The sequence below is a fragment of the Acinonyx jubatus genome, chromosome F2, assembly GCF_027475565.1.
Source record: "Acinonyx jubatus isolate Ajub_Pintada_27869175 chromosome F2, VMU_Ajub_asm_v1.0, whole genome shotgun sequence".
Classification (NCBI taxonomy): domain Eukaryota; kingdom Metazoa; phylum Chordata; class Mammalia; order Carnivora; family Felidae; genus Acinonyx; species Acinonyx jubatus.
The window spans coordinates 34,880,137-34,900,844 of record NC_069394.1 but is presented as its reverse complement, the minus strand read 5'-3'; the positions used below and the strand labels follow the sequence as shown (position 1 = coordinate 34,900,844).

The 20,708-nt window shown below is 37.4% G+C and overlaps 1 protein-coding gene and 1 long non-coding RNA gene across 4 annotated transcripts in view; one reads left to right on the top strand and one right to left on the bottom strand.

The window, feature by feature from the left end:
• UBR5 (ubiquitin protein ligase E3 component n-recognin 5) overlaps positions 1-20,708 on the bottom strand; it is a 136,425-nt gene that overhangs the window by 57,922 nt on the left and 57,795 nt on the right. Inside the window, exons 10-18 of the mRNA XM_053208245.1 lie at positions 11,027-11,143; positions 10,836-10,946; positions 9,869-10,023; positions 8,973-9,090; positions 5,500-5,684; positions 2,696-2,805; positions 1,755-1,867; positions 257-400; positions 49-160 (exon numbers count right to left, since the gene is read on the bottom strand). Of these exons, the coding sequence (XP_053064220.1) occupies positions 49-160; positions 257-400; positions 1,755-1,867; positions 2,696-2,805; positions 5,500-5,684; positions 8,973-9,090; positions 9,869-10,023; positions 10,836-10,946; positions 11,027-11,143 (1,165 nt within the window). The remainder of the gene's footprint in view (positions 1-48; positions 161-256; positions 401-1,754; positions 1,868-2,695; positions 2,806-5,499; positions 5,685-8,972; positions 9,091-9,868; positions 10,024-10,835; positions 10,947-11,026; positions 11,144-20,708) is intronic.
• On the top strand, positions 5,875-20,693 carry LOC106980040 (uncharacterized). 3 transcript variants are annotated; one of them, XR_008292604.1, is made up of 5 exons: positions 5,875-6,914; positions 7,434-7,766; positions 11,649-11,799; positions 12,586-12,698; positions 16,571-20,693. It is a non-coding gene; the product is annotated as an uncharacterized LOC106980040 (long non-coding RNA). The 3 variants fall into 3 exon arrangements; XR_008292605.1 differs by having other exon boundaries at positions 5,876-7,766; positions 16,608-20,693; XR_008292603.1 differs by having other exon boundaries at positions 5,876-7,766.

Here is a 20,708-nt window from a genome sequence, read left to right as displayed (position 1 = left end):
TTAATAGGATATAAAGTATGCCAGGTGAAAATGTTACAAAATCTTTACCTTTGGAATCCACATTCACTGCCAATATTTCTGTTTTTTCAGGTATACAAAGCTTTTTAGGAGTCCTTTGGAAACAGTCAGGAACTTTTGGTGTCCCGCCAGTTTTGACAACCTGCATGTCACAAAAGGAACCTTGCTCTCAGAAACCATAACACACTCAAGTAGTCAGTGCCAACATTCACCTGCTGAGTGATCCCTCTACACCTACCTGCAGTTCATCAATTCTAAGTAACCTACAATCCTGCAGGAGAGAAGAAGGGTCAGCATCTGATCCAGAGCTGCTCTGACAGTTTGTGTTATTGGATGTTCCTGGAAATTTTACAGCAACATAGGCACCATCCACTTTTAGCACCTGGAAGTACAGGTAAATATGCTGAATATTACCACCGACTTATATGAAATTAATATGCAAATTATGTTCACTGAACTAATTTAATACTGAAGGCATTTAATTTCTTCTATTTCTTTAATGATCACCAAGTTATAAAATTAACCTGAATGGGGGGGGGGGGGGGCCTAAACAGACTCACCAAAGCTTTATTGTTGATGTTTGTATCTGAGACTTATTTTCTAAAAAAATACTGACCCACATAGCCAGCGCTTACAGTCTTTGGGATGTTTAGCAACCAGCTATAAAAATTAAGTATAACCCATGAAATGCTCCCCCAAAAAAGCTTATTATGCTTTTTACTAGTTTAGAGCCCCGCTGTGTGAAAGAACTTTTGTGACGATGATAATGTCCTGTATCTGCACTGCCTAATATGGTAACCATTATTAGCATAAGTGGCTATGAAGCACCTGAAATGGAGCTGATATGACTGAGGAGCTAACTTTTTATGTTATTCAATTTTAATAAATTAGCCACATATATAGCTAGTGGCTACCATTTTGAACAGCATGGGTAGAGAGTCAGCAATGTACAGAAAGATGAGCACAGGACTTGAAACCAGAATACTTGAGTCCTACCTATGCTAACTGCTTCTGATTTTGAGCCAGTGTGATCTCAGAAGAAACACCTGCCCATAAGCTACAGTTCTATTTTGAGAATCAAATGGAATCATGTATGAGAAAGCCTTTGTAAATTGCAGGGCGTGGCATATCTACTCTTTCCCTAAAGTACAAATGAAAGACCATCAATTCAGAAACAAATGAGCAATAAGAAAAACCTTTACTTTGCAGATATAGTTCCATTTTGTTTTTCAGTATGTGTGGAGAGAAAGGTGAAATTGCATTTTAGCTGATGGACTCTACCCACTTGGGTTTCTTAGAAAGCAAGAAACGCTCTCCAGAAAGAAGGGAAAAGAAACTGGAAGTGACTTGAAGACAGTAAGATTTTTAAATGTCAAGGGAAGTTGTTAAGTGTTATGGAAGAGGATCTCTCCTTCAGAACTCTCTGACAGCTCCAAAAAACGGACTGCATCAAAAAGTAATATAATCTCTGCAATTTTTCTGCAAAATTTCTTCCAAAATAACACTTAAAAAAAAAAGGCAATATATCACCATAAATACTCAAGAAGAGGTCTCATAATCATCTATTCATCTTTAGGGAACAGAAGCTATCTGCAACAGGCTAAGGGCTCACTAAAGGTAAGGAATGGAGCAGCTCTGAGGAAAGGGCTGATGAACACTCACCAACCATAAATTCTTGGATAACCAATACTGCTCTAGTTCTGGTAGTAACTAACTCTTAGACGTTTTGAACAAACCTTGCCAACAGGAACATTCTTAACATCTTCCACAAAAACGACTTCCCGAAGAGACCACTGCTCTTCGTTCACCTTTTCTTCCTCTTTCGGGGCAGGGGTGGACCGTCGTCGTTCTTAGACAACAACAAAATGGTAAGTACCAAAAAGAAAATGTGAAAGAGACTTTATAGATTTCATCTAAATATATGAAAAAAGATCATTTGTAAAGGGATACATAACTGAGATATCTAAATAACAATTCTGTGAACTACCACTTTATGAATTGACGTTTTATGACCAATTTCCACTTCAAATGACTTAGTAGCAAAAATCACGTCTGTTAATGCCTAATGATATTAACACTGCTGCAAACACACACAGAAGAAATAAAAAACTTATTTTGAACCCTTAAAATTAGAGTTACCTGATGAAGGTTAAAAAAAAAAAAAAAAAAGACCTGTTGGTCTGTTTTTAAAACTATCATGTAATTATTAAGTTTCAACTTCCTCAAGGGCAAAGCAAATACACTATAAATTTATTTTGAGGACCGTTCAAAAACCTCCTTAAATCCAATGTGCAGTAGTGAGTCTAGGTTTATAAATTCTGCAAATTCTGAGCACAAGTTGGGACCAAGCCATAACCAATTTATACTAAAAACAGTCTCCACAAAGGTGGGAAAATATTCTAATTAGTGGCAGTTATTTCCCACTATCACTGCAATGCATTTTACAAATTATAAACTCAATAGAACTCTAAAAAACAACAGGAATAGGCAACACTGTAAATACTACTTTTTCATTTAAATAAAACTGCTCATACACATAAAATCTAACTATTAGAAACAAAATTTATACAAAAAAATACTGAAAATGGTAGAAGTTGCCTCAAATCATAAACAGACTGCACCCAGCTCTCTGCCTGGGACCTTACTTTGACCAACGTACACTACACATAAAACTTACTATATGGCATTGATGCGCTGCTGGCGATTGAGGACGCGTCACTGCATGTGGAGGCCGGAGATGGCGGGGGACCCATTTCCGTTTTCACTGGTTCCTGCTTACTTTCAGGCCTGAGATTAGAAATAAGATTCTCATTATTAGGAAAATGAAATATTAGAACTTGTCAGATGGTTTATTTTTTAGGATCAAGTTTATTCTTATAAGGGAATGAAATATTAAAACTTGTACAAAATGGTCTATTTCTAGGACTCCAGGTACTGAAAAAGGTACACGGTGCATACTTCAAATTCTTAGTAATATTTTTAAAAGAAAGGAAAGAAAACTACACCATATAAAGCTATCAACAACTTTGAACAATGATTCAGATAAGCTTTATCTATGAATAACAACAAAAACTACACTCAATTATTACAAGCTCTTGAGCAAACAAGTTTCACACTTCAGTAAACCCTGACTTGGACATAGCAATTTAATTGAGAAATGGTAAAGGAAAATAAATAAAATACCAACTAGATCTATCATTAATTTCTTAAGAGTTCAAAAAAGGAACTCAACTCGCATGGTTTACAAAAATTTATTCTTGAACCATCTGATGAAGAACCATCACCTGTTGTAACCTAACTGAGAAATTACAGAATAAACTATCCTTTGTCACTGAATTCTTTCATTATACCTAGGAAGATAACTACAGTCAGCAACTATACAATATCCTACAGATGATTAAAAAATACACACACACACACACACACACACACATATATATATCTTAGTCCTTAAAAGGCAGAAGTCAATTTTTAGTCAGAAAAGTCACCTATTACTAAGAAATCTGCTATAAATATTGTTATCAAGGCCATCATCTTAACCCCCTCGTCTATTATCCCCACCAGGAATTTCACCTGAGTTTAGAAACAGTCCACAGTAAACCAGTATCATTTTCACCAGCATCTTGGCGAAGTGCTTAGTACAAGTACACGTGAACACTCATGGCTGCTCTGCAAATCTTGTGATGGTGGAAACAGGCTGATACTGACTAATCACTAGCATGCCATTAAAGTGAACGCATCTCAACACTTAGCAAAGAAGAGTCTTTCACATGAAAATGACTATGTTCTTAACACTAAATTTCAATAAGCTCTTTTACTAAGTTTATTCATATAGATGGCAAATTTCAAGGAAGATACTGAAAAACTTTATAAATTACACAATTCCAGTAGCATATTCTATGTGTTAAATATAAACTCATTTATATTTGTGCACATCAAAAACATTTCAATCACTCTTTACAAAATTTCATAAAAAATGAAAATGTGTTTTGTCACTTTTATTTTTAGGATAAAAATCAATGTAATTACAGAGGAAGTCTATAAATCTATTATGTATAACAAGACAGGGACGGTGAGAGAGAGATCACGACAACAAAGCAAAAAAGCCTTAATTTGGCATAAATTACAGTAGCGTTGCTTTTAAAGAGTATTTCTTTAACTTATTTAGTAGTCATCCATTTTTTTAATTTTAATTAACTTATTTAAATTCAAGTTAGTTAACACACAGTATAGTCTTGGTTTCAGGAACAGAACCCAGTGATTCATTCATTCATTAGTGTAACACCCAGTGCTCATCCCAACAGGTACCCTCCTTAATGCCCATCACCCGTTTAGCCCATTCCCCCACCCACCTCCCCTCCAGCAACCCTGTTTGTTCTCTGTCTTTACAAGTCTCTTATGGTTTGCCTCCCTATGTTTTTATCTTATTTTTCCTTCCCTTTCCCTATGTTCACCTGTTGGGTTTCTTAAACTCCACATATGAGTGAAATCATACGATATTTGTCTTTCTCTGACAGTAATCCCTGTGTTTTCTTAATTACAACTTGCATTTTTAACATTAAGAGAAATAGCAAAAAAGGTAGTAAATTTACAATCATTACACTCATTTGAGCAAACAAATTTCAGCATTTCAAAAACTTAAGATGTATAGTACAATCCCCATTTCTTTTTAATGCCTGTTAAATTAAAAAAAAAAAAAAAGACACCAAAATATTAAAATGTTGTTTCTGGAATGTGATGCTATTACTCATCTATGTTTCTATAATGGTTACATATTTTTATAAGATTAAGAAAAAAAAGTTACTTATAAACTTTATTAAAGGTTTGAAGTTCATGTACCAAACAACCAAATTATACCACACACAAATACTTATAGATGCTTCTAAAAGTACAGGTGTTAAGTAACTATATACTTGACTCGCAAACAATAAGCCAGCCTCTGTATGCGGGCTCCACACAATTCAGTGGTAACTCTGTTCACATACCCCTCCACCCTGAAAGTCTGCAAATCCTTTACAGAACTTCCCTCTCCAGGATGTTAACTTACAAAATCCTTTCAAGGATCAAGATGCAGTTAAGACATTAGGTAGAAATTAAGATAATTACACAGGGAGAGAGGAGGGCAAAGATGGCCTGATAGAGATAAGGCTAAACATATTCTTCTTCCACACAGTAATGGCAAAGGACACACTCTAATGACAAAACAAAGATATCAAAAGAGAACTCTATATATGGTCATTCTAGCTGCTGAACATCAAGAACAACTATAATATACAAATATTAACCAAGTGGCAAACAGTAAATTTTACCAATTCCTTGCATCTTTTACCAATTCCTTCTGGGCATCTTCACAAGACCTCACCACGGTAGCAATTTTCTAGGTCACTGCACCCCTCTAAGTCTGCCTTGACTACCCCTCTCGTATACATAGCAAACTAGAAACTGGTGTAAAATCACGATTCATTACAGTACAGTACTTACTTAGCTTCAGTAGTTTTGCTAGCTTTGTCCATGCTTTTCAAGCTCTCTGGAGATCTTAGTTGAAATCTACAGCTATCATTCATATTCCAAACCGACTCCATTAAGACACCAACTTTAGGAATCCCAGCACTAATTGAAAATGCAACTGCTCCAGCATGATAAAGAGGATTATTCCTTAAGCACACCTAGCAAACAAAAGAAAAATCATCAAGATGACATTTTCAAAACTAGAAGAGTTGTTCCAAATGCATAAAAATACAACACATAAAAGTATTATTTCCTAGGTTTTCCAAAAACAATCTTACACAATCAAATAAGGCTCTTAAAGCATTGTCTTAAAAGCATTATCTCTATCAAGAATTTGTTCCCAAAATTAAGGAGCAGTAATTATTTTAGCACATTTGTTAAAAAAAAAAAAACTTCAAAATGTCATGCAAAAAGGGCTGCCTAGGTGGCTCAGTCAGTTAAGTGACTGACTCCTGACTTCAACTCAGATCATGATCTCACAGCTCATGAGATCGATGTGAGTTCTGTGCTAACAGTGCAGAGCCTGCAGAATCGAATCCCTGCTTGGGATTCTCTCTCTCCCTCTCTCTCTCTCTCTCTCTCTGCCCCTCCCTGGCTCACATGCACATGCTCTCTCTCAAAATAAACATTAAAAAAAGAAAATTCATACAACCTAACAAATTTCATGCAACAAATATCCTGACCATTCTGCTATAAAGAAACAGAATAGAAATAGCAAAGAACTTTTTTTAAAGATTGTCATTAAAAAAATAACAAAATAATTACACATTCTGTCAGTTTCTTAACATCTGAAATGACTTTCCTAATTCACGATGCTATGTATTATACAGGCTCTATAAACTTCATCTCTATGGGGGTTTCTTTCCCCCAGAAGACTTGTTTTCTACAAACCAAAAGCTTCACTGGATAACATAAGTTTTCTCTTACGTTAAAAAAGAGTGTGTTGACGTCAATGTTAGAAGTTAATTGAGTGCAGGAGTAAATAACCTGCAACTTCTCACTGCCAAGGAGCTCCCTCAGGTCATATACTCTGAAAGCAATAACCTGCAAGATGGCACCGTCAAACACACCAAGAATAGCTCCAAATGAGAGAGAAAGATTATTTCTGGACATCTCTTTTGAGTTCTCCCACAGCTCAATCTCATGGACATTCTGTTCAGTCACCCAGTAATGAAGTATTATGCTGTCCTTGACAGTGGCACATACGAAGATCATGTGGTGGTTTATAATTAACTGTAAGTGACACAGAAGACGCTGATACATCTGAGTAGTATCACAACTGGAAATCCTGGAGCAGAGTTGCAGTTCCATCAGATAGTTACGCGTCACTAAATATAGATCTGTGGCTTAGAATGTACAGTTCATGAAGAGCTGACTTCTGGAAAAAGGTATGTCCTGCTTAGCTGTGACTTAAAGGGAAGTTTCACCCACAAATTTTCAGAGAAGACTGGTGAAAGCTTACAGTCTGAAAGAGGATCAATAGGAAAGAAGGCTGTATTTTAAAGAGAAATGTGGTAAGATTAGAAGACAGGAGGTTATTTATTAGTGCCCTCTTATAAAAAATAAATCACCTTAAAGACAAGGTGGTGTGTATTTGGGGTCCAGCATATAACGAGACGTGTCAATGGATAACTGCTAAATACATCATTCTCAACATTATGATCTCAGAGTGTAGGTGTAGCTGATAATTCTAAGTAATCAACAGTTAACACACGAAGGCTTGCCTTATTCTGTGGCTATGACTATCTTAAATCTCTAGTTTTCCACAGCTTTAAAATAAAATCTTAGTTCTATACCAAAATATTTTAATATACCTATCTCTTAGCAATTTAGTTCCAAGCTATTTCATTTAAAAATGTTCTTCAGTGCACCTTTAAAGTGTTTTTTTCTGCTGTCTCTCTCTGTAGCAACATCATCCTCCATGCTAATAAGGCAAATGCGAGGATATCTTGCTATTAAGTGAGTCCAGTGAACAAGAAACTTTAAGAACAACAGAAATCAGTAACTGGACTAACCGGGAAAAGGGGAGCTCTTTGAAGCTCCTGTCCAAACCAACTGAAATAAATAATGAAGGCTGAAGAAGAATATTCAAAATAATGGGTAATCACTAAACACTTCCCCATTGGGAGGCCAAGCAAGAAATAAGTCAGAATAAGACAACCATGACTAGGACCAAACAACGACGACGACAAGAAGAAGAAGAACAACAACAACAACATAGAAGCACAAACACAAAACGGGTACGTATAAGCTGGGTTTTGTTGAAAAGTAACAACTGAAGTAGTAACTCTTTAAGCACTTTATAATCCCTCGCACTTAGACAAATGGTAGTTTTTATTACACGATGTGTCATCTTGCACTTTGAATTTTTCTTTTCCTTATCACTACAAGGTGGGATAACTTATATTTTGTATTTCCTAGATCTTACAAAATAGTCATTGTAGTGCTTGCTAGAATATACACCAGTTTTTATCCTCAAGATAAACTATCCTCAAGATAATGAATGAAAAGAACAACAACAGTTCTCAAACTATTCTGGTATCAGAGCCCTTTTTCCCTGTTAAATATTACTGAGGACCCAAAAATATTTTGTTTATTTGGGTCCTATCTAGCTGGTATTTAATGTATTAGTAATTAAAATTGAGAAATTTTTAAATACTTCACAGTAATAAATGTCATGTTAATATAAACAACTTTATAAAAAACTGATTTTCAAAAAAAATAGCAAGAAAAGTGGCACTGTTTACATTTTTGCAAATCTCTTAATGTTTGATTTAATGGAAGACAGTTCGATTCTCACGTCTGCTTCTGCATTCAATCTGTTGTGATAGTTACTTAGACTAAAGTGTATGCAGACAATTCAGCTTCACAGATACGTAAATGGAAAGAAAAGAAAGGGCTCTGCAGACTCCCTGAAAGAATGGAGGAGCCAGAAGTCCTTGAACCAACCGCAATTTGATCCACTGAGGTATTAGAAAAATCACCTTCTATAACATAGAAGCCTAAAACCATCTCAGAGTGGAATCCATCTCTGGTGGAAACAGAGATCTGAGGAAGCCTCCTGCCCTATGCTGACAACATCCCCAAGAGCAGGATCTTTCAAAACTGCCTGGCTGTTTATCACCTGGGATGCTTGTTAACATAATCAACCCCAGGCCTTACCACCAGACAAACTGAAGGAACGTCCCAGGAGCTCCACACTCTTGCATTCAAGTACCAAATGATTCTTAAAACTAGGCAAATCTGGGAACCCTGCCCCATAAGGAAACCTACTGTGACACTGGGGCAGAATCTCCATGTCACTCAACTATTGAATAAAAAAGCATATACATGCTATTGGAACCTGGTCCTTCAAATAACATTCATTTATAAAACTGCTTAGAAGGGAATTAATTAAAGAGGAAGAAAGTGATTTTGAAGAGTAACAACATCCCCTAATCACTTACCTGGGTACCCACAGTGATGTTCGGCATTGAAGAAATACCAGCACTAGATTTGGGCTTTTTATTTTTGGCTCTAGCCTTCTCTAACATTTTTTTCCTTTGACTAAAAGGGACTACACCCCTGAAAAGAAAAAGTATAAATTGGTCAAGCAAGCAGCAAAGAAGCCTATTAATCTGAAATTACATGTAATATTTTTGTTTGTTGTATTTACAACTTATTCTTAATCATAACTTGAGCATAGCTTTAATACATAACTGGTCCTGTTTTTATTAAACCTTTAGGGATTAAAATTTTATAGAAAATTGATCACCTGAAATTTTCTTCCAAATAATTTTATTTCATTAGTAGATTCCCCTACATATTATTTCTGCCAATGCAGATTTACTAAACTCCTTAAAACACAACAGAAAAAATACATTTTAAAGTCCCTAATAGTAAAGGAATAAAGGAAGACACAAAATATACATCCAATGAAATATTGTAATTATATTTTATATTTAATTATATTTTAAGTAATACTGTTAAATGAGAAAGCATAAAAAATACCCGATAGCCTAGGTTTCCAATTATGTGAAAGCAAAGTACATATTTATGTATAGGAAAGAAAGATTTAAAATACTTCCAAATGCTAACAGTAGTTACCTTCAGGTTGCAGGATGATAGGTAATTTTTGTTTCCACTTTATACTTTTGTAAAATTCCATAATTACAGTCACTAAAGTATGTGTTACTTTTATAAGTTTTTTTAATGTTACTTTGTTCCAAAGTGAAATTTCCCTCTCTACAAAGCATTATCTTTTGACTAACCTTCTCATGTTGGTATTCCACTTCTCAAAGCACCTATCTATGCACATAAAAGCATTCACTGATAAGGAATTCCCCCTCCCTGTGTTACTCACCACCAATATAAATTGTTCTCTAGCTGGGCACAGGTGTAAAGGGCACAGCAATGTAAAGAAACAATCCGTTCACCTTGAAGTTCTGAGTAAGTCTGTGCAGTGTGCTCTAATTTAGAAGCCACAGAACTTAAAGTTTCATCTACCCATGTAGCAACCTAAAGAGTAAAATATTAGAGGCTTAAATAAATAAGAAAGGACTGTGGTCAAAACTAGGAAACAACATACATACTCTACGGACTACAATTCTAAAATGTTTTGAGCTAAATGCCAGAAAAATAAGTAATTCAGAAAAGGTTCTTAATTAAGAATCTAAAATACTTTCCTTACACAAATAAATTGAAGTAGCAGTTATTGAAATGATCGTCTAAAGCCATCTCAAAGAAATTAATCAAAAGTAAACATTTGCTACAACAATTTTAAAAAGTATTTAGTGACTCTAGGGGCATCTGGGTGGCTCAATAAATTAAGCGTTCAACTCTTGATTTGGGCTCAGGTCATGATCTCAGTTTCATGAGTTTCATGATCTCACAGTTTCATGCACTGACAGCACAGGGCCTGCTTGAGTTCTCCCTCTCTCTCTGCCCCTCCCCCACGCGCTCTCTCTCTCAAAATAAATAAACTAAAAAAAAAAAAAAAAAAAATTTAGTGACTCTAAAGCCAAAGAGAATCCAAGGCAAAATACCCACATACTTCCCCAATCCATCTGACAGCTTTTGTTAGCACTTATCTCAAATATTTTGTCCTTTCCTTAAGGGAAAAAGCCACCTCTAAAGTTGGATTATAATATAGGGATAAACCAGCAACAAAAAGATTATATACTGGATTACTCTCTTTAGGCTTGAGATGCTTTGAAGTTGTGGATTTAGAAAGAGAGAAAATTAAAAGATGGAAAAGGGGCAGAGGGAGAGGAAGAAAACCAAGAACTGAAGCATGAAATGTTTCTCAACGAATGCAAAGTATTTCCTACCTTGTTATTTTCTGTAGCTACAGTTGCTCTTATGCTATTTGCAGACAGCAGGACTATCTTCTCATTGGTTAGCCCCAGAAATGTCGCTCGTGGATGATGCAGTGAAGGATTCTTAGAAAGCACAAGAAAAATGATCACTATTTTGTATGTTGATATATAGAACCATTCGATGAAAGCTTAATATAAGATACCTGTGCATTTCTGTAAGGCTCAGATTCACTCCACTTCCACTGATAAAGTTCTCCTTTACTGCTGACCGCCAGAAGCTCAGAATATAGAGCCCCAATACAGATGAACTTTGTTCCATCCTACAAAGTAAAAAATAATACAATAGTGTAAGTACAACTGGCCAAACCTAATCACTTTAATCACTTCATCAAATCGGGATTAATTCAGTAAACATATAAACCACAGCTGTGCAAAGTCTTCAGCACAGCCTGTAAGGCCCTTCGTAATGCAGCCCTGGCTTCCTCTGTGAAATCACTGTCCTTCAGTCACACAGGCCTTCTTCCAGATCCCAGACCATGTCCGCAGGATCCTGTCATGTCCTTGGTATTCTCTTGCCTTGTTTCTCAGTGACTCGATCCCTATCCTTAATCAAGTCTGCTCAAAGAAACCTTGACCACACTACCTACAAAACCACCACTCTCATATTCCACCTCCTTACTCTGCTTTCTTTGTAGATGATAGCATTTCACAACTATACTACATTATGATAGTAATAGTATATACACAATACTGTATTACTCATTTACGGTCTATTCACTTGGATATAAGCTTTGTCTTGTTCACCACTGTATCCCCATTTTTTAGAACAGTGCACATGGTAGGTGATATAAATGTGCCAAATAAATGAAGAAAACAATAAGCTGAAGCTGGGAAAATCAAGTGTCAAGACAGAAGACTCCTTCTCTCTAGACTCTTCCAAGCTGCTGAAACAAACGTCTACGTTGTTTTTTTTAAGGTGAGAGTTCATTTAGTTTTAAGGTGATGCACATGCCAAGTGTTAAATGCAATTAAATTCTAAAAATCTTTGACAATAAATGTAAATGAACAGTATCAATAATTTTTTTATGTTTGTTTATTTTGAGAGCGAGAGAGCAAGAGCAGGGGAGGGGCAGAGAGAGAAAAAGAGAGAGTGAGCGAGTGAGTGAATGAGAGAATCTCAAGCAGGCTCCACACTCTTAGAGCAGAGCCTGACACAGGCTCAAACCCGCAAACCATGAGATCATGACCTGAGCCGAAACCAAGAGTCAGACCATCAACAGACTAAGCCACTCAGGTGCCCCAGTATCAGTATTATTTTTAACATAATGTTAATATGATCAGAGTCATGAAGCTACCCAGAAATCACATGGCAAAACTTGCCATTAAGAGATTTTTGGTTGTACTTTTGCTACTGGTCTAAGCACTGCTTCTCTTTGGAATTCTGGCTCTGGAGTATGCTAAACTAATGGTGTCATTTTGCTTTTCTGTCAAATTCCAATCTTATTTGGTCAGATGGGTTACACCGGTCAGCTAAAGCCTGTAAAGTCTGCCACGATTTATAATGTAACAACAGGTTATGCTGCAGAGGTGTACCGAAAGAACCCAAATTTTAACCTTCTATTTTACCAATACCAATCAGCCCTATTGTCAAGTCACTTCCACAGAGGGACAGGAGAGACCAAATTTGAAACTCTGCAAGTTACCAATTCCTCGCTTATCTTCCGCCAAGCGTATCTGAAAACCTGTGTCTACTCTCTCCAAGGTGGCTGCATCAAATCCTAACATCTCTACCTCACACTTCCTTCTCCTCCCTTCAGTTAAAGGATGATGGAATCAAGCCAAGTGAGCCCAAACCCTGGATCCAACACCTATCAAGTATGTGACTCTGGGTAAGTTTTATAACTTCTCTGAACCCCCTTTCTTTACCTCTAACATGGGTTTAATAATATATATGGGGGGAGAATAAAAGCCAAAAGACAGTAACATACATAAAGTAGACAGCACACAGCCCAGCACAAATTAGTGCTCAAATTGAACTATGATTACTCTGCCCCCAACATCACCTTCTACTTACCCAGAGAAGCACAAGCTTGCTGAATATTCCTACTTCTAGATTTAACAAAAAAAAAACCACCATTCTCCTCTCCTCCCCACCTTCATCTCAGAGAAAGAAGTGTCCTTCTCTCTTATTTAAGGGTAACCCCCACACACAGGATGTAACACTCTCTCATAACCCCAACAATCAACCAAACTAATCCTTCCTTCAATCCTACTCATGGTAAAGTGAATTGCTTGGCATGTTTCACCTTACCAGCTTTCACTCAGAGGTACAACTACACCTCCAACAGTCATATCAATGCCCCATGCATTTAATTAGCCCATCTTCTCTTTAAACTCTTCAAACCATTTGACCCTGTTCATCTGTTCTGGAATTTCTCCTGTCCCTATTCATAGGTCACTATTCCCTATTGGTCTTCCTTCTTTTTTCATGGCTATTTTCTTCATCTCCCTCATACCACCATCCACTCCCTGCCCCAGATTCCACCCTGTTCCTTTATTCAAATATGCTCCACCCTCAGCCTAACTGACAGCAGCCATTGGGGCATCATGCTTATTAAACATGTACATCTCCTACCTCCAACTAACCTGTTGCAAGAGTTGTCTACTGGATGTCGTAAAGCACCCTAACATCTACAAAATAAATTCATCATCTCCTCCAAAGCTGCATATCCTTTGCAGTTGCTCTCTCCATGAATGGCATCCACCACCCACCCTGTAACAGAGGAGAGACATGAAAACCTGGGCCCTCTCATCACCTCCTCTTCTTCTCTCTTAACAATGTAGTGACTAGTCAACCAGTACTGCCTTTGCCTCAAATTCCTTAGATTCTTCCTTTCCTCTATCTCCACTGCCATTACTTTAGTTGAGATGCTCATAATTCCCTTCCATGACAATTCTATCAGTCTCTGAACAGACTCCAGATTTTTCCTATTCCTATCTTTCTCCTACAATGCCAAGAGCCTTCACCTCATAAAAAAACAAACAGAACCCCATGGATTCCATGAGGTCACTTCTCTAAGAACTCTGCTTCCTAGTGACTGCAGACCATCTTAACCCCGTGGCAAGTTGCCGGGGGGCACTCACAGTCTTGCTCCACCTTGCTCTTTTCTACTCCCTACCCACCCACACTAGATTTCTCATTGTTCCATAACCACACCGTGCCCTTTCCTGACTCTAGGCCCATGCTTGATATGCTTGGAATGCCTCTGCATCTTAGTCACTGCCTACTTAACCTTAAAAATGCTGCTCAGATATCATCTCCTGTGTGAAGTCTCTACCAAATCTCTCAGGTGGCATTAGTCATTCTCCACTGTGAAACTCTAAGCACTGTATTCACACCTTCAAGTCTACCACCGATCACACACTGTGAACACATTATACTGTATGTGAATGTATGTCTTCCCCACTGAGAGGGGCCATATCATACTCACCTCTACATTCCCAAAGGCCAGCTTGGCACATGGTACACAGTAAGAACACTCTTATAACTGAATGAATAAATGAGTTTTAACCCCAACTTCTCCAAGTAAAATGCCTTGCCAGAGCAATACAATCCTGAACAAATCATCCCTATATCAAGAACATGGCGCACAAAGCCTCTCAGAAGTGACTTTACCTATATCCTCCAAGACAGACCAACGTTCCCCAAGGTAAGTCCTGAATGAACTGAATGCCAAAGGCACTGAAAATCCATTACGGACAAATGTGGAAAATGTGTGTGTCCAACCAAAGGAAGATGATGGAATAATCACCTATCGCTTCTTGCCCAATTTAGATTTGTTATGTGAAGAAATACAAAACAAAGAACAGAAAAGAACAGTATTTTAGCTCACTCATTTTATAACGTCATAGAAAACATTGTTTTCATTGTATTTATGAAATAACAATGGCTGCCTCTGAGCAAGTTAGGGCCTACTTCAACCCAACTGGAAAAAGTAGATGTGCATGTTTCCTGAAAGATCAGTACTTTGTAGCGCTATTTTTTTTTTTTTTTAACAAAAATCAAGTCACTAAAAGTTGACACTACTCAATGAATTTGCAACTGTCTGAATAACAATAAATAACTGAACTGAGGCCATCAATCAAACTAGAAATGTCTCCCCAAAAGGAGATGGAAATCTGTCAAAAATGATAGAAATTATGTAGGGGCCAAAACTGAAAAGAAAAAAAAAAAGGCATGTAGTCCAGCAGCAGTGTAAATTCCTGCTGACCACATCTATATTTAGTGACTTCTATTTTGAAAACGTTGGCCTTTCTATTCCTATATTTCTCCCATAAAACTTGGTTTTCATCTTTTTAAAAAAATGTTCCATCAGCCAACACTACCTCTCCCAGGATGTACCAGCACCAACAGCAACATTATCACATATTATGCCTGAAGTGGATGGAATATAACCAAGGGTTACAACGTGCAATTTGATCAACTTTAGTTATTCACACTTCATTTCTCCTTGCCTATCCACTTTCCCTAGTCTCCTTATGCCTGCCTTCGTTTCCTTTCTATGACAATTTCTCCTTTTAAATTATGTTTGTGACACATTTAGCTAATTCTTAACAGGTACTTACTACCTGCAACATCCAAGTGTCAATAACACAACAACAACAAAGACCTCTCCCCACTCAACTTGCCCTTCTAGAACCCTGAAGGTGAAGCAATATGATCAACAAGTTTGGTCAACTGGTTCCAACAGTGAGGCTGCTCCAAATAGGTTAAGTAAGGAAGCAAATGTCATGGCCTATTTGCTCTCAACACCATTCAAACAAACGGAGAATCACATGCAACTCTGCAGTTCAAAAGACCAATGTGAATATATTTTCTTTTTTTCTTAGGCCATATGAAAACAGGTCCACAACAGTAAGGGACAGGACTGCAAATTAACATCACTGACTTGCTCCATCAGTTTGTTTCTTCATCACCCACGACACAACTCTCACCACACTCTTCTCCAACAACTTGCTTAAAAATAAAGGATATGTGCGTGCTTTAAACTGAAAGCATTATGGGGCACAAAGCAAAGTTTTTATGTTCAGTTTTAGCAGATTTACTCAGCATGGATTTCTATGTAATTACTCCTCCTTCTCCCTCCCACGTCTGTTATTCCCTCTTATCTGTGCATTCTCTTGGTAACAGTGTTTCGTGACTATAGCTGCATCTTTTTTCCCTTATAAGTCACCTTAGATTCTTGTTGGAAGTAGGCTGGCATAAATATATATATATAGCTACATTTTACATGTAGACATTCAGCACATAGAACTAAATTTCTAGTCTGAGGAAATTAAATTTCAGAACTGAGAAGTCTCATGAAATGAAGCTATGTGAGATAATCACCTAATGGGAAGATTGCATCCTCTTACCAAAGTAACTGAATTATCACAGCTACTTCCAGAAATATAAAGTACAAAAAGCAAACAGGAGGAAGGACAGGAATGAGGGACAGTGGTATGCTGGAGAGGGAGGGAGGAATGATGGATGAAGAGGCAGGGCAGCGTAATAAAAAGTTGACATTCTGGGGTAAAACTATGCAGAAACCAGTATAGATTTGGCTGGTTCAACTGTGAACCTGAGGAACTTGGACTTAGAGGCCCTCCCTCCATCTCTCCCTTAGGTAGATACAGACAACCCATTAATTTTTTATTATGCTACATTATTATAGCAATAAAATGTTTTCATTTCTTGCATTTTTTAGCCAAGTCAGACAATGGACATGGTCATATCTCTTTCAGCTTGTGCTCAACTCTGTACCAGCAGAGAATCCAGCGCTCAAAATACTGCCACATGGACCCACTTGGAATACCCAAATGCTGCCGCTGGGGTCTCACCCATCCGTGACTTACAGAAACTGTCTGTTCTCTTTGTAGAACAAAGACCCTTTGTTCTCCTTGTTCTTTACACTTTACATATAATGGGTCATCTAATTCTCATGACAATCTCACAAGGCAAAACCCATCATTATCCTCATCTTATACATGAGAAACAAAGGCCCAGAGAGGTTAAAGGTCTTAACCAAGGCCACACAGCTAGTAAGTGGCAGGGCCAGAATATGAACTCCAGCAATCTGACTCCAGAGTCCACACTCGGCAATCACTCTGGCCTCCTAGGATTCCCCAAAGCCTCCTGTACCTAATTCTATAATGGTACTTAGTCCAAAGCATTAATATCATTGTTCTGCCTTCTACAAAACTCTTACCCTAACACCTAAGCAAAAGGCCTAACACAAAGATTGCAGTGGGGCACCTGGGTGGCTCAGATAAACATCTGACTCTTGGTTTCAGCTCAGGTCACGATTTCACGGTTTGAGGAGTTCAAGCCCCGCGTTGGGCTCTGTGCTGGCAGCACAGAGTCTGTTTGGGATTCTCTCTCTTGCCCTCTCTGTCCCTCCGCCACTCACCCTCTTTCTCAAAATAGATAAATAAGCTTCAAAAAAAAAAAAAGGAAGTATGCATTTAATCAAGGCTACTAAATTAATAACAACTGACCTTCACCTGTCTTCATGAAGACATCCTTATAATAATTTTTAATTTTTATATTTTTAAGGTACTGAAAAATTAATAAAGGAAAAATTTTTATGCCTACTTAACAATTTTTAAAACTTTTTCTTTTTACCTTTCAACCCCCTGCCTCTAGTACTCACCAATCTGTTCTCTGTGTGTATGAGCTTGGTGTTTTGTTTTGTTTTTTTGATTCCACATTCTCATATAAGAGTGGTCATATAGCATTTGTCTTTCTCTGACTTATTTCACCCGCCATAATGCCACTGAGGTACAATCCATGTTGTCACAAATGGCAAGATTTCCCTTTTTTTATAGTGGAACAAAATTCAATTGTATATATGAGTATATGTATGTATTATATCTTCTTTATCATCCACTGATGAATACTTAAGGTTATTTCCATATCTTGGCTATTGTACATGCTTCAGTGAACACGAAAGTGCATGTATCTTTTTGGGTTAGTGTTTTCATTTTCTTTGGATAAACACCCAGAAGCAGAATTGCTGGATCATATGTTAATTCTATTTTTAATTTTTTGAGGAACTTCCATACTAGTTTTCAAAGTGGCTGTACCAATTTACATTCCCACCAATAGTGCACAAGAGTTCCCAAGTATGCTCTTATACTAGCTTTGACATTCAACTCAAGGAATAACTCATAGAAATATTTAAAGTTTAAGGTTACCTGAAATATTTTCAGTTCAATATTAACTATAAAAGGCTTAAAGAGAACACTCATTCTACTATGAAAGAAACTTTATTAGCCTACAAAATGGTGAAACTTTGAAGAAATTGCTGTTTCTCTAAATAGGGAGTAGGGAAAAGTCAGTACTAATCCAGAAGATAATTAACCAATGGAATTTCTCATGTACCCCCACACAATGAAGAGTGAAGATACTATGGTTACTACGCAAACTTCCAATTTAAAAATACCGGATTAAGTCATTTCTGAAGTTAAGCTGGCAGGCATTCTTTAACCCTCCTCACCCAAAAAAGAAAGAAAGAGACATTACTTCTAAGTAGTGAATGCTGACAACACCCTTTATCTCCCTGCACCCTCCACCTGACACTTGATCACACATCAAGCTCCCCTCCACCAAAACCCTTGTACTTCCCAGGGATCACTACCCCCAATTTTGGGGGGGGCCAATATAGTCAGCTACTGATATTTGTTGATAACTATGATAATGCTTAAGAGTTTGATTAGGCTTAAGCTATTTTTTCCCTAAACTGCATTTTTTATATCTAAATTTCAATCATAAGCTAATAAAAAGTAGATCTTTTCCAGTGCAAATATTTTAAATTAGGGGTTTAATAGGAAAAAAAGGTACAGGAAGGATATATTTTGTTTCACACACTCCTATTCCTCCTTGATGTCTAAACATCAAGGAAATAACACATCAAGTGTTATTAAGTCTGCACAGTCTCAAGATATCACGATGTACTTATTAACTGTTTCTGAAAACAAGCTGTACTAAAAACATGCCTATTAGTAAAGAGCAACAAAGACTGTCTAAGCCTAACAGAGCATACGCTGGCCAGGGAAAAAGCTTGCTAGATTTGTACTGTTTAAAACACTCATTCATCAAAAATAGTACATGATAAAGAAGCCCAGACTAATATATATGTGATGGTACTATTAAAACAAGATTCATGAATCCTCTATTACTTCCTGCCAACATGGAAGTAGACACAGGCTAATATGATCCAGGCAAGAGAAATAGGAAACACAGAACAATGTACAGAAGAGAGGGGGAAAAAAGGCCCTAGGTTTAAATCACCTTCTACCACATGGAATAAAAGCAGAACTTAGGACATGTCTAGTTTTATGGAAAGAAGTAAGAGAATGCCAATACAGGGAAAGTTTGTCAGCTGCCAAAGAAAACAGAATAACCTTTGCTTACAAAGAGACTGATTAAAATTCATGTTCCTTCTTGTATTCAAGCTTTCCACATGAGCTGAATACAGAAGAAAATAAATGAACTACATCAAGATTCGCAATAACTATGAAAAATAAATTCAAAAGTTAAACAGTATTTTCCTTTAATATCCCAAATGCAAATTCAACTTCAAAAAAAGAAAAAAAAAATCTCTATCAGAATCTCCTTATCTGTTAGAGATTAACCTCAAAATTTTTATGTTCTTTTACTCCTACTTAAGAAAATTTCCTGCCCACTGGCTCTGGAAATAAGAAGAAAAAGGCACATCAAAAGAGAGATGAAAAACATGGCTTCCTGTAGGAGCCATTACCAAGCACTCAGGACAACGAAACCTACACAGCATCAACAGGATCAGACACTATGTTTCCTCTGCAGCAGTGATGGATTTTTAAAGATTCAAATCAACTTAACAAATCCTGGATGCCTTCTAGAAGCCAGTCACTGTACTTTTCAGGATGCAGAGCCGATCTCCCAGTCCATTCCTGTTCAGCCTGCTTTGTCTCCCACAGCATTTAGAGCAAAGGGTCTGTCAGAATTCAGTGCCATGAAACAGGGCAACTAATTAGTCAAAAGAAACACAGATCCCTATCTTGCCCTGACTTGTGGGCTTCTATCAATGACCACAAACTTGCTCTGAAGTAGCTGGGGTCCACTTGACATTATAAAACAAATTTCTACCAAGGGTTACCAGTTACTGGCAAAATTATCACCAGAAAAGAAGTTCTGAAACAGAATGCTGATGTGTTATCGGGAACTACCATTCCGATTTCTCCAATTTACTTCATCAAGTAGAAAAACAACAACAAATAATAGCACCACTGAATCTACATCTAAGGTGACTCCTGTAGTGCCAAATAAAGATGTTCTATGTATACTTTAAAACAAAACAAAAATATCACTTATGTCTGTGTGTGTGTGTGTGTGTGTGTGTGAGTGTGAGTGTGTGTGTGTTTTAAATAATGGTAGTACAAGGGCTCCTCCTTGATGGTTCAGCTGGTTAAGCGTCTGACTTCGGCTTAGGTCATGATCTCTCAATTTGTGAGTTTGAGCCCCTCATCAGGCTCTCTGCTGTCAGCACAGAGCTCACCTCAGATCCTCTGAACCCCTCACCCTCTGCCCTTCCCCAACTCATGCTCGCTTGCGCGTGCTCTCTCAAAAATAAACAAATATTTAAAATAAAATAATGGGAGTACAGGAGCGCCTGGGTGGCTTGGTCAGTTGAGCATCTGACTTCGGCTCAAGTCATGATCTCACGGTTCCTGAGTTTGAGCCCGGCATTGGGCTCTGTGCTGACAGCTCAGAGCCTGGAGCCTGCTTCAGATTCCGTGTCTCCCTCTCTCTGCCCTTCCCCTGCTCACACTGTCTCTCTCTCTCAAAAATAAACATTAAAAAAT